Here is a 14419-nt window from a genome sequence, read left to right as displayed (position 1 = left end):
CGAAACATTCTTTCTTCCTTATCCTGAAAATGTTTTTGATATTGTTATAAAGAACCATTTCCCGTAGATGGTACGTACATTTGATCTTGCAGATGCCGCAAATCGTTCGCGCTAGTGAAATGTAGTTCCAGGGTGACATCATAGATGGCGCCAGCATGCCAGTGTGTTCACTCGCCCTAAGAGATTGCAAGTACTCGACTAAGCATACGAAAGTATGTGAACAGGGCCTAAGGTTCACATTTCAATTATCATGAAAATTCAGAGCCATTACATAGCAGGATCAATTTTTTGTCAAAGGTGTATCTTAGTAGGAGGCGTTACATCATAAAATTTCACGGCCAACTTGAACCGAACGTCAAACCTGAAGCTCTCATCAATAGATATCGCAGTGTGTCCCAATTGAATACCATCGATCAGATTAAGAGCAATTATACATGTAACCCCAATAAAATTAGTTATACGCAATAGGGTTATCACAGGAATTAAAAAGATCGAAGCAAACAGGATTGTGCAATTATGCCGGAGATGTGTCTCTCACACGTCATATGTATCAATGACCTGCTGTAACATCTATCGATAAAGACCGAAAGGTGCTTCTAGGCCCAACTTCGTTGTCTGCGTCGGGTCCGTCGTTTGAATTTTTCATGATGTTGTTCTAGATTTCAAACGGATGGAGCCATCCTGAAGCCGATAACTAAAATGTTTATTTGACTTAACTTTCAATTCACAACATCCTGAGGACTATTTTTTTTCGGCTCTTTTAACTACAAACTCTGGGATGGATATAACTAAGGATGACGGGGCCTTCTGTTCAACTTGAGGTTCGACGTCAATAGTCGAGGTTTCATTGGCTTGAGTAACCCTCCGGAATTTATTTTTACGAAATTCAATATTGGAACTGGAAATTTAATTTGTAAAATTTGAGACTTCTTCGACTGTGTTGCCGGACGTCTACCCCTAAATTTCACGTTTGGAAAAACAACCAGTATAATAGTTTGTCCTAAATTTTAAACAGTAATAATAAAAAAAAGCTGCAACATCCTAATGACGAAGATAGTCTGATACACGCTGCACCAGGTGCCGCCTCGTTTTTATCTTTCGCGCATGCGCACATTGATCGAACTTCAGTCGAATTTTTTTCGAACTTCGGGTTAAGAAAAAAAAAGTAAAACCTCGTCGAACTCAAATCTTGGCAAGTTCGCGGCATACATAAATATATATCCCTCTAAATATAGACAGGTTAACTAGATCAAAATATTCCCAACAACAAAAACAAAATTGCTGCCCGTTTTTCGGGTGCACTTCATTTGAAACATGACCAAAGTTAAAAAAAAAATAGCAAAAGTTCGTGCAACTTTGAATCTAATAAACTATTACACTGTCTCAAGTCAATTAATCGAATGCTTGACCGACTTTTTCATTGTGACGGGGAGACAATAAAACTTATAAGAAAATTACAGCATTACAGCATCAAGAACCTCGACGGTCAGTCGCTGACATGTGCACGCTATATCGTGACAAATCATTTCTATAGATAATTTGCATCGCGGAAGCTCATGGGATGTCCGAACTCAGGTTACCCATACCCCTCAGCCATGCCGTCACCCGGGACTGTTGCTATTACCTTGGTCACATGGCGTAGTGACACATTAATCGACAGGCCACCTCCTTTTCAGCTTTTTCCAATAATGGGAAGTTTTACGTAGATCCTACGCGAGAGTTTCGCGCTGAACTGATGCCGTCACTTTGAACACGCCCTCAAGGCATGCTCAAAGTGACGGCATCAGTTGTATGTGACGGCATCAAAGAAGTACAGAAACTACACCCAGCCGACGCTAGGGGTCCGATCAAACAGCGCCAAAAACACACCATCACGGTGTTCTTCGTGTTTTTGTTTACACGTTCTATTATTGTAGGACCCTTCAGAAACAGAAAAGACGTAATGGCTCGCGTTTTTTACGCCGCTTCATTGGTTCCCTCATCTCGTATACGAGATAATGGGACCAGGAGCTCCTCTTCACTTGTGTTCGTCCGCGAGCTGAGTGCGCCGGCTTTCGGGTGGGTCTGCCTCCGCCGCTCCGTCGAAGAAATTCCACGAGAAAAGAGTTCTCCGCATTCTCGCGCATGCCACGTAACACGAGACATCTGCCAACAACAAAACTATCCCTATAGAGCAATAAACGTGGCGTGTGTTATGCGTTTTTATAGAAAGACACATTCACAAAGTTTCCATTTATTTTCATATACAGCCGGCACGCGTGCACTTTGAATGTATGGTTTTCGTTCAAGCACGCAACTGCGATATTCATACCTTTCCAAATGTTTATCGCTGCGGGTTACTCCGTTGAGTGCGCTTCTTACCGAGCACCCATGTAATGCGGAGAAGCAACACCCGCAGAGCTTGCTTCCGCGGGTATTGCTTCTCCGCAGTGCGCCGATGCTCGGAAAGAAGCGCACTCAACGGGGCTAACCCCACCGCGATCAACACTTCGAAAAACGCGATAGTGAAGTTCTCGAAGCGAATATCGAATAGTCTATTATTCAGAACTACTATTCGAAATTTCAAATATTCGCACAACCCTAATGCGAAGCCGTACATTTCCTGACTCTATAGTATCTATACCGTCATGTCGTCTTCACGGCGTTTTAAAGTCCCTAATTAAGAGCTTCCCACAAGTAGCGACGTTCTTTGAAGCGCCGACTGCGTGACGGTGCAGGTTTTAGGAAGCGAATGGCAGCGCACAGCAGAGGTTTGAACTGAATGCCGCCATTTCGTTCCGAATGTGCTTTGTTATTCGTATTGGTTGTCGTTATTTGTAAAAGAAGTATCAAGGGACTTTACGACGTTTTGACCACGCGCGCCTCTCACGGCGCTTTCCAGTTAAAAAAGTGTTAACTCACGGTCCTTTTCTTTCTTTTACCTTGTAGCGTTGGCAGCGTCTGAATTTACGCTGAAACGAAGCCTTTCTTGTTTGGGACTGGTTCAGATATGATAGCACACGCACAGAAATATGACGATATTCATGAGGGTGGGCTTCTAACGCGGAATGCACGCGGAAAAAAAAAATCTACAACGACGCGCCGCCGCATTTTGGTTCACCGCCGTGAACTCCATGACACGAACAAGCTACGAGCAGCGCGACTATGCCGTGTTGCCGAGGGGGAATGTGAACATCCACTCAAGCTTGCCACATATAAAGCTTTGTTTAAACGCGTCATATTCGTAAAAAAGCGCGAAACAAATTTGACGAAACGAGCGGCTTATCTATAATAGTGTGCTTTTGAGTCTCAATAAGCCTTCGAGTGTTTGTTGGGAAAGAGATTGTCCAGATGGCGGCGGCGAGCATGCTCGGTCTGATAACATTGTGCATGGGAGCCAGGTGGAAGCCAAATCGCCTTCTACGTCCTGATTGGCCCGTGTCTTTCGCCGTGCGTCGGACCCTTCCGGTACCGGCGTTCGCCAAGCAATACGGCCGAGCGAACGCTACTTATAGCTCCACTAGCTATGCGGCCAAGACCCATGCATGCAGTTCTTTCATGCCGCGGCAAGAGCCAACGCCGCCGGGCGACGTTCGTCGGTTATTCGCCGCAAATTCGCTCAATTAAGTTCATGCTTAAGGTGAAGCGAAGTATAATAGTGAGATTTAGTGTACGGCTGCGGATGGAGGCCCCTAACGACGCGTGCTCACTCGACACCAGCTAGCACTGCATATGTAGCTCTGACTCCGCTCATGCGATAGAAGGGGAAGAGCCAACATAATCCAATCCAAAGCCTGTGAACAGCATCCCTCGACGCGTTGTTTGTACACGAGTCCCAGCCTGTGCTTCAAACTGACGGCACCTTCCGCTTGCAGCGGAGCGACAAAACTACTCATTGTCAATTCGAGAGGGAGAAAAAAGTTTCGCTCATTGTTTATGCGCTGCGCGAAGTAGTTCTTACAATCATTTGTTGTCGGAGGAAGAAGTCATGCTTTTGGCGTTTGAAACATGTACGTCTTGATAAGATGATATATTTTTAACCGAAAATGCACCTACATATATATCTTAATCTTCCGCATGAAGGGATAAATTAGTAGTGCTCCGCGAGGTACCGGACTTTTTTTTACTACGGTTCTTGAAGCAAAAACGAGTGTAGGTGTTCCTATACATATTTGCGATATACAGATATCTGCATTGGCTTTTAAGAGTCCTTTACGTTCCCAATTGTGTGCATATGTGCGCGATAAACTTATCTTTCGATCATATTGCTCGAAAGAGCTTATTATGCGACAAAAGAGCTTATTGCTCTTTTGTCGCATTATAGACTCGCACTTAAAGAAAAACGCCTAGAATTGTTTTCTAAATTTATCCAATAAATTTATATATCCGCACCTTCATAGGAAAGCATCACACTTTCTTTAAAAGGTATACCTGCTGTGTGACAGAGATGCAAGAAAGAATAGGATTACACTAAGCAGTTACTTTGAAAAGAATGACACAGTAGCGTGTACACAGATTCAGATTAAAGAAAAAAAGTAGAAAAGGTTACAATGATTTTGATGACAGTTCACGCGACCTCTTACATCCTAAGTCGATTTTAAACTACTTTTTACTATTACTTCGAAATTTTATAATCTACTTATATCTAAAACATGCGTATTACAACAGTTACATTATAAAAAAAAACTAAGAATTAATTGGGCAACTAAAGGTACAAAAATATGGATATCAGCATTATTTTAATATTTCTTTCTTAACAAGTGAAAACAATGATCGACGATATTTCAATCATTAAAAATTCAAGTTGCAAGAGCTGAAATTTTGACTTACTGGAACAAGTTTTTCTGTTATTTGTTCTTGGAAACAAGAATTATTTGCTATTAGTATTCAAAACAAAACAAAAAATATTTAGTTCTCTACACAAAATAGATCATGATACTGTAATAAGAAAATTGGTCGTTGAAAAAAGAAGGTTAGTACGTCAGTTTGGTTAGCCATTTCCTAGATTTAAATATGATATTTCTTTTTCGCTTCTGGGACACTGCGTACGTTCGACTTCAATTTATTCAAATGGGTCACACTCGACGACATGTTAGCCTGATGAGTTTGGGCAAGCAGGCAATGACTCATCGTCATTCCACATTATTGCCGTGGCCATTTCTTATTAGCGCGATTATGCAAATCACCTAATATTCGCTGAATCAGTTGATTGGGCTTGGGTGCGGTTCGCACTACAGGCTTTGACGCTGTCCTTTTTTTATAAAGCTTTGTTCTATGTTTTTTTTTACTTTCTTTTGTTCAGGGTGCGTCAGGAACCTTTTATTTTTACTTTTTGCGCTACCAATGTACGTTTTTGTGTCTACTTTTTATAAGGTTACCAGCCACGCTGTGTTGAAAACTGATTTATGAGTTAAGGTAATGATAGCACATGAGGTTAAGCTTCGTAAAGAAAATTTTGTAATTTTTGGAAGAAAAGTCTTAATTTTCCCTTTGCGTAAGTACTTGATAACATCCGCAAGAGAATATAATAACGTGCTATCGATGAAAAAAAAAGAGAATGATTTAAGGCGGTAGGGAACTGTCAAATGTTTCTGCGGAGCTTGACCACTCCTGGTATAAAGGCATTTGCGCAGAATAAGGGTGGTTGATTGAGTGGCTCTCATCTGTAACTTAAAGGACACTGAAGTGAAAATAATTTTTTTTTTTTTCTAAAAAGCCTAATTGGGACACGTATACGAAGAAAAAATATTACCACGATAAATAATTGTTTTTCGAGGAATATTTACGCCGCAAGACGCAATTTAGGTGCAGAAGGTGGAGAGCGCAGCACGCTAAGCCCCACCCCGTGCTCACAAATTGCTTACATCTTTCATTGGCTGGAGCGATGATTGACGTTTGAAAGGTTAGCTGTAAGTTTGTATCTCCGTATGTCGTATTAGTAATTTATTCGTCTATATCTTTCTATGTCTGAGAAACAAATAATAAAGATAGTCATTATTGTTTTTCAAAATGTATTCTGAGATTGCTTCTACCGCTTTGGTTTGAAACGTCAACAAACATGGCTGCCGGAGTCTGCGGAATACTGAACAAGTGTAGCTCGTTGAGTTCGTTCACTTTTTGGTGTGCGAGTCGTTTTGAGTTCACTGAGGTGCTTAGAGGAAGATATTCGCAACCGACGTAGTTTGCAATAAACAATGCCGCAAATGCCTGCTTCGGAAGCGCTGTGCTTACGCTCGTTTTCGTAGCGGGACTGACCCAAGCATAGCGTCCCACATAAACTATTTTGATCATCTGGCTCGATTTTTTTTTTTCTTTTTTCGCGTGTGACGATGCTGGAGCCGTTTCTGTGGATGTTTTTCTAGCGACTGCGCCGAATGATTATTTGTTGTACCAATGCTTTTTTAATAAGAGATAGAGTCCGCGAACTTCGAAACACTGCTTTACTTTGACAGACTCCCGAGAAGGAGATCGGATACTTGGAACTTCAATGAGTTCTGAGGGGGTCACCGGCCAAATTATTACCTTCAAAATGTAGGCTGTATAAGGCTCTGGAGTCGTCAACAGGACTGTGATTCAGGTGTTGAGTGTTTTATGGTGTTTGTGTTCGTTTCTAATCTGTATTTATGCGATGTATGGAGTGCGTTCAAATACCACAGGGACACCTTTTCCTAACAACATCCAAGCTATACACGAAGTCATCTCTGTTACGTCACGGCGCGGTGGTGGCGCGTCGGTCGCACTTCCGGTCTGGGGCTGTGGGCAGAAGTCCCCATGCCAGACGTGTATTCCTCCGTTGTTTTGAAAGGAACCAGACAAAAACCTGCCTTCTCGTCAAAACGCCGCGACTGGGGTCGTACCAAAAGTGTCGAGAAAGGTTTGAAGGTCAGTTTTCACGTGCTCGGTTCGTCCGAGAATATGGATATGTGCCGTGAAAAGGGAAAAGCAGACGCCGTCGGACAACGATTGCTTGGGTGGGAAGCACTTTGGGTTGAATTCACGGATAGCTGTGATCATCAGATTTATTTGTTTTGTTCCAACATGAACGCCAAAAAACCGTCAAGTTGTGCGGACCACCTGCGGACTACGTTCAGTGTGTCTTCAAGTTCAAACGGCCACCTGATCGTTCGAACTGTCGTCTGCTCTTTCAGACGTGTCTGCTTGTCGTCTGCTCTCCCAGACGACGCCGGCCCGTAGACAGAATCTTGGCCCAGTACTTGCGATAAGAAGTAATGCACGCCTCAAAAGACCTAAATTTGAAGGTTGGTGAGCAGGCTCGATGTAAACAGTAGATACAAGGAGATGTTGATCATTGTTACCAGTGACCATCACCGACTTGCTAGGCCTGATTCGCATGGTCCGATTCTGCTTTAGATTTTCAGTATCGACGTCGACCATCTCAGCTACGGTTCACGCTTTTGCAGCCCGAGCGACGTTGCGACTGAAAATAGCGAGCGAAATCTCATCATGCGAATCAGGGTTTAGCGTACATTCTGCGGCGTCCACGCGGAATGAATCGCCGCATGTCACATTATTGACGCGAAGTTTTGCGGTGTAACGTGCCTTGTTAATTTCGATGAGGCCGCTCAAGTAGTCAGACATTGCCAGGAAGACGTAGAATCAACGATTCGAACGCGAAAAAGGGCAGGGGGACTCACACAAACGCCGATAACATCGCATTTCAATGGTTTGTTTATGGGCGACGGCGAGCGTCTTGCCCACACCCCCATCGCGCATGCGCGGCGCCGGTGGCGTCCGCCAGAGGCGTTTCGGGCGCTCCGGTTTGTTTGTAAACATGAGTTGGTGTATAAAGCAGATGCGCGTGGCTTTTGTTTTTGTTATTCTTCGGCAGCCAATTTGGAGCAGAGTGGAAAGCCGTTGTAAGCCTCCTAAGCTTTGTTAAATGAATAGCTAAGCTGTACATTTGTTTGTTTGTGTTTCAATGGCTGTGTAGTCTTTCATTTGAAAAGCTGTAGTTTTCCAATCGAATTGCTACAGGAAAAGCATCTTGGAGGTGACAGAAAGTGCGCAGACTTTTTTTTATTAAAAAGTGGGTCAATGTTCCAAAAAAAGTAATAAGAAAAGCTAGAGAAAGTTATATGAAAAGTCGTTGACATTTTATATCCTCTGATGACTCAACAGCCTTTCCTCAAAAAAAAACACCACAGTTTTTTTGTTTTTTTTTTGTAAGGGTATTTACTATGAACAAGCAAGAGCCTTAAAGACCGACGACCAGTTCGCGCTTTCCACTTTTCGCCCACTTCCTCCTCTCCCTCCTTCCCTTTCCACCCACACCCGCCCCTCTTGGTTCCTTCTTTCCCTCCTTCGCTTCCCTCGCCCGAAGGCGTGGAGAGGAGGGTCTTCTGCCTTGCAGAATCTCGAGTCTGGTCGTCGGCCTTTAAGGAGCTCGTGTGGCAGAAAAGACGGCGTCGGTAGCGCGGGGCAGAAAATCCTGATTGGTCGATAGGGTCATGACGTCACAACCACATGACCTCGTGTGGGAATTTTGAACAACACACAACGTGGGCCAGACACCCTACCGACTAGTCCACGCAGACAGTTTTTCACGGCTTGCAAACAAGCGCAGGTTACTTTTTAGCTATCGCGTTTTTCTATTAAAGGCGGAGCTTTTGTGTCCTTTTGTAATTTTTTTTTCTATCAGCCAATGAGAGCTCGGCGTTTTGACATCATCGCAACACCTGTGCAAGAAGCAGACGAACTTGCGCTCCGCAGAAAGCCGCTTCTATGGTCGCGTCTGGCAACCGTTGCAGAAGCTTTTAGAATGGGGCGGAATAGCAGACGGACAGAGGCGAAAACGGACGTCAACGCGCGGCTTTCGTGTCCGTGTCTCACGGGCATTGCAGATGACGATAGACGGTGGTGAAATAGCAGACGATGCCGGTAGTTGCCGCGTGTCTGCTCGCACGACTAGCAGGCGGTGTCAGACGCTAGACTAGACGCAGTGGATGTGGTGGAAGGGAGACGGTATACTTGTTAGCGTAGTCGGTCGAGTAGCCAAGCCAGTTCATTAGCAATGGGCGGGGCCGCTGATTTGTGGGCGAGGGTTAGAGTGGGCTATGACCTCCACCTAAATTGCATCTACGGCGACAATATGCGGGAATAGTTCTTTCGTGGCAAACTTATTTTAAAAAAAAATGTCGCGAGACACTTGCTCGGTGGCCGAGCCGGCGCCATTTTGACACCTCTCTCTTGTTCAACCGTGGTCAAGCCTTATTAAGGCATACCCTTGGTTGCCAGACTGCACACAAGCGAAGCATTTTCCATCCACAGTGGCCAGATTACCTTTCGAAGCGTAACTGTTTCCAAACGTTTACTAAAAATAGATATTCCTTTTAACGTGTTGCTTGGAAAACAATCCTGTGTCAAATGTGAAGCCAGATTATATATGAGCGTTTCTTTATTCTGATGTGTGTGCCTCTTTGCAGGTAGCGCTCCGGGTGCGGCCCATCCTTCCGTCCGAGTTGGACAAGGGTCTCACGTGCATCGCACACAAGATTGACGATAAGGTGAGCTGGTGTTCTTGACAGAAAATCGTCCACCTTCGTCTATATTCAGATCTTAATGTTTTGTTTATTTTTTGCTTGTTTCCTAACTTGTCACTGGCTCTTCAAAACTTCGAAATGCGGCTCTCGTACATTAGATCTCTCATTACAATAGCCTAGTCTGTATAGTGATTATTGAACCTAAAGCAAGTGTGCAGGCGAGCTGGTTCAATACTGACATAGAAATACGGCAGCGGGGGAAAAACGGGACTGATAAAACGAAGCTTCTTGATATCTGTTGTGGTGGCGTCGCCACTCTGGCAACGCGACCACTGCCGAGATGCATCGAGGGAACTTTAGATTTTCTGCGTGGGCAGCGACTTCGCTGCCGAGCTCTGCGAATGCAGAGCACGAGACGGCATGCGTGCGAAACCACACTGGCTAGGCATGATCCTCATTTTAAAAACGCTTCTGGCACTAGTGGGACCCAAATATATTTCCACGCAAAGCTACTGAACAATAAGGTCCTTTCTGGCAGCGCAATTTCGAAGATAATAGCTGCAGCCTTTTATTTTAGTCTCCACTTTGCAAAAACTTGACGATCAAGCTGAGGGGATCGCATGCATTGTTGGCGTTGACAATGCGATCCCTGGGAGTTTTGTCATGAAGCTTCGCGATCCTCGCGGTGATGATATAAAATGCGGCCTGCGGTTAACGATTTAGTAACGCGAGCATTCGATTATGGGCCAACCAACGCTTCGGTATGCATTCGCGTGGTGGCACCTGCCCAACCACTGCGATGACCGAACTTTCACAATATAGCGCGTACGGCTCTGATAAACAGTGTAACGGCAGGATCAACACTCTCTTGACGAACCACGAGTCCACCATTTTCCCACGCCATGTTTTGGGCATTGCATGCGAGCGCGCGGGAACCAGATCCGCGTCACGTGACGCGTTGCGCATGCGCCGCGTCGACAGCAGCGCCACCACGTATAACCGCATGACGTCAGAGCCCCTAGAAGACAAGGCCTGCTCATGACGTCATCGTTAGTGGACCCGCTGTCTACCCACACCAAGCGCAAACACGCCGAAGCTATAGGAAAATGCGATTTCCTGAAGTTTAACTACGGTGTCAATAAGCTCCAACACTATCATGTTGCTATAGACCTTTCCAATAACAGCCTTCTGGGCGCTGCCATCTTGGTTTTGTGGGCGGTGGAAGTCGTTCTGAGCGCACGCAGTACGTAGCTCTCTTTTAGTATTTACAATCCCAGTGACTCAGCATTTTCGCCCGAGGGATAAGCGCTGGAAAGGTCTACTTAGCGAACACTAATACAGTTAATATATGTCCAAATGATTTTCGAATGCCTTTTTAAGTGTATTCCCCATTTGCAAATACACTTGAACTCTACTTAAAGTACACTCTTTAGTACTTTGAATTACTTTTAAAAATATTTCACTGGAAATACGTGTATTAAAAGTATACTCCAAGCACATTTCAAATACACATAGATAGACAAATGTAATGATAGTGCATTCGAAACGGCTTATATATATATATATATATATATATATATATATATATATATATATATATATATATATATATATATATATACATCATCCATGTTTGCCCAAAATAACCTTGACGAACATCGAAATTACGATAAAAGAGACTGAAATTCCTAAATACTGCTACTGCAATCGAAATACATTTCATTTATATTTATAGATATCAACTGAATTACACTTTTAATAGACGTGTTACTGCACTTTGAGTGTTTTTTTTTTTTGCAATACTTCTAATGTATTCGGAATAGATTTTAGTATTAAAATGAATTTCGATTGCGGAGAAAAAATACGAACTAATCCGTGTATTAAATGCATTTAAAATGTACATGAGCTGTAATCATTTTTAGAGCCCAGCTCTTAGGCGCCCGTTTCAGGCTTGAGCGGCGTCGCCGTCGGCGTAACCGTAACGTGACTGACCCCCCCCCAGGTCACGTGACCCCCCAGGTCACGTGACCCCTCAATACCGTTCCCCTCGGTACCATCCCCTCAGTACCCTTCCCTCCTCCTCCTCAAGAGCTGCGCTCCAATTCGGCGTTACAGGGAGTTGTAAACGGCTTTCATTCTTTTCGTTAAAGATATTGCTAAATATATCAAAATTCAAACTCGAAAAAAAGACAATTTCTTGCGATTGCATTTCAAGCTCAAGATATCTGGCAACGATGTTCCTGGAAAAGATATGACTGAAAAAAGTGTTCTCACTCTGAATCGTATTGCAAATCTTTACCGGCCATTAAGATGAAGCACATCAAGCTCGAAAGAAACAGCAACGCCCGCATGTGTCGCCACGTCGACACGCGGGCCTGAATCCCCAATCGATAAAGACAAAAACGAAAGCGTCTTGAATAAATCAGGCGTCCCAGATTCAGATCCATTGACGTTCCCTCAAAGGCGGGGCCGCAGCGACATCGTGTCTGGACTACGCCGCGTCCCGCACGGAAACTGTCGCGAGTCCAGCGTCACTTTCACGTCACGTCCATGTCACGTGATCGTCACGAGCATGGATCACGCCACGCTCCAATGCACAACGTGTGAGGAGGGGGAGGGTTTTTGTTTGAACACGAATGTGCACCTTGAGTGCCGCGCCGCCACAAAGAGGACGTGACTTGGCTTTAATGACCGGCATTTTTGTTTTTTCGTGTCCTTTTGTGGGGGACGTGTCAGAAGCGGTGATGAAAGTTTCTCCTATCGGATGATGAGTCGATAAGATTAAAGCTAAATTAGTCGTTGGCTTCTCAATATGACCGCTGCGGAAGGAGATTGCTGTAATTCGTTTTCCAAATTTAACCTAAACTTCGGTTCAGCTTAAGTCTTGACGCAGCCTGCGCTACGAGGTATACAGCGTGTCAGTGGACGTGTCCCAAAATGTGCAGCGCCGTCCGCGGCGCCGAAAGGAATGCAGGGAATTCTATGTAGAGAGCCGGTTGTAGACGGTGACGGAGGTGACGAAGAAAACGAATAAGGCTAGGTGAGACCACGCAAACAATTCCACAGCCATCTTTCTCTCTCGCTCTCTTCAGTGTCACGTGTTGGGGCGGATACAGAACTTCCCGCGCGGGCGTGAGGGATTTTTGCAGAAAGTCTATCGCGCTACAGTGTGTGTTTACGAACCGCAAGATCAAGCCACAAGCCCGAGTTAGCGTTTTGACAGTGTTGTTCACAAAGTACGTTTTTTGTACGTACGTCCTGGTGACACACGAGTGAGGCTGAACGATTCAGAGCAGAACATATTATTTCCAAACCGCCATTAAAATGGAAGTCTTGAATGTTTCTGCTCTGTTACTGTGAGGTACTCGCCTGTGAAAACGTTATGTTGTTGACTGCAGGGCGTCAAGCTCAAAAACATAAATTAGGTTGAAAAGTTCAGTAAGTGGCCCCGCGTCTATTTTCTTTATTTGTTTGCTCGTAAATAATTTTAGTATTCTGCGTTCTAATGGCTCGGTCACATACTTTCAACTGTTTACGACCGACTGTCTTAAATCTTCGTGAGAACGTTTCCGACGAGAGAACGCACTGGCGCCATCTCTGGAGTAGACGTGGAACACCTGGCGTTTCCGTATATTTATTACTTTTTCCTCACACTGTATAGTTTTATTTTTGCTTCATAATCTTTTGAAAATGTTATGAAAGACATTTTTTATAGATAGTATGTACTTTTTATCTCGGAAATAGAGCGAAACGTTCGCTGTAATGAAATGCAGTTCCATGGGTCACCTCATATATGGTGCCAGAGTGCCAGCGTGTCATATCGTCGTAAGAGATCATAACAGCTCGGACATAAGCAAAAGCAAGTATGAGAACCGGCCTTAGCTCAAAAGTCCGTGTAAGATTACTGAAATTGATTAAAATATATAGTTACTAAACCCCTATTGGACACTTGAACCATTAATTGTTTCCACTTTATCGTTGGTACTTTCCGTTTTTTCGTTTGGTTTTCGCTTTGTTGAGTAATATTTTTCTGTAGATAATTATCAATCGAGGTTTTGTCGAAGCAATCTATGATGACTCTTGTCTAACTATAATCCTCACTGGCATAAATTTTAGAAGTCCTGAATTTTAGAAGTCAATAAACCTTCATAAAACTCGACAACTAAAGTTCGGGAAACGATAAATGAAGACTGTCTTACGGTTATTCTACCGTACTTCAACCGGTGCAGCACAGGGACACGCACAATTCCCGTCTGGTTCATCATCATCATGCTGTTCGCTTTTAACGCGAAACGGGTCATTGACCCCGACTTCCTGGTACAGAAAGACTAGCAACGTCACGGTTCTTTCGGCTGGACATCCTAAAAAAAAAAAGAGAGTTCTGCCATGGCGCCTCCAGTTCTGCCCGTCGGGTTTTCAAGCCCGTGTCTCCTTCCACGAGGCCCGTCATTACTCCTCTACGGAATAGGACATATCGGCCATCCGGATACCACCGATGGACATCACGCGACCGAGGCCTGTCGGTCCATCGATGAAGAATTCATGAGACGCGCCGATGACAGGGCGTTTGCCGCAGCGGCAGCCGAGCGCCCACCGCTTGGGTGCGCAGCAAGCACCTCGTGGACGGTTCTGATCGACGCTGGGAAGTCATCGGAGATTCATGAGGCACTGTGTCGCTTACGCGTGGTTTCCGTGGTATATTGTCGACATGAGCCGCTGCGAGTGTCCTCTTTTGTTTTTCTTTGTTATGCGCCCTTGCTATTGTTTCCAGATATGCTTGATTCCCTCCACGCCTCAGGACCACGCCTACCTTTGCCAATGACAGCTATCGACTCAATAATAATCGACAAATGTGTAACTCCAGAGAGGAGCCCAGATTCCTTTTGCTTCCGGTCAGCTTGAGCTTGCCACAGCACTCAGTTGTAAAGAAATAAGCACGG

At 44.5% G+C, this 14419-nt stretch overlaps 1 protein-coding gene across 1 annotated transcript in view; it reads left to right on the top strand.

Annotated features, from left to right (window-relative positions):
• Positions 1–14419, top strand: part of LOC8026626 (kinesin-like protein KIF19) — an 84639-nt gene that overhangs the window by 32307 nt on the left and 37913 nt on the right. The window contains exon 2 of the mRNA XM_042286063.1: positions 9423–9503. Coding sequence (XP_042141997.1) covers positions 9423–9503 — 81 coding nt within the window. The remainder of the gene's footprint in view (positions 1–9422; positions 9504–14419) is intronic.

Source organism: Ixodes scapularis, unplaced genomic scaffold (assembly GCF_016920785.2).
Source record: "Ixodes scapularis isolate PalLabHiFi unplaced genomic scaffold, ASM1692078v2 PGA_scaffold6__148_contigs__length_123643588, whole genome shotgun sequence".
NCBI lineage: Eukaryota > Metazoa > Arthropoda > Arachnida > Ixodida > Ixodidae > Ixodes > Ixodes scapularis.
Note: the sequence above shows the minus strand (reverse complement) of the source record. Positions and strands in the feature narration are given on the sequence as shown.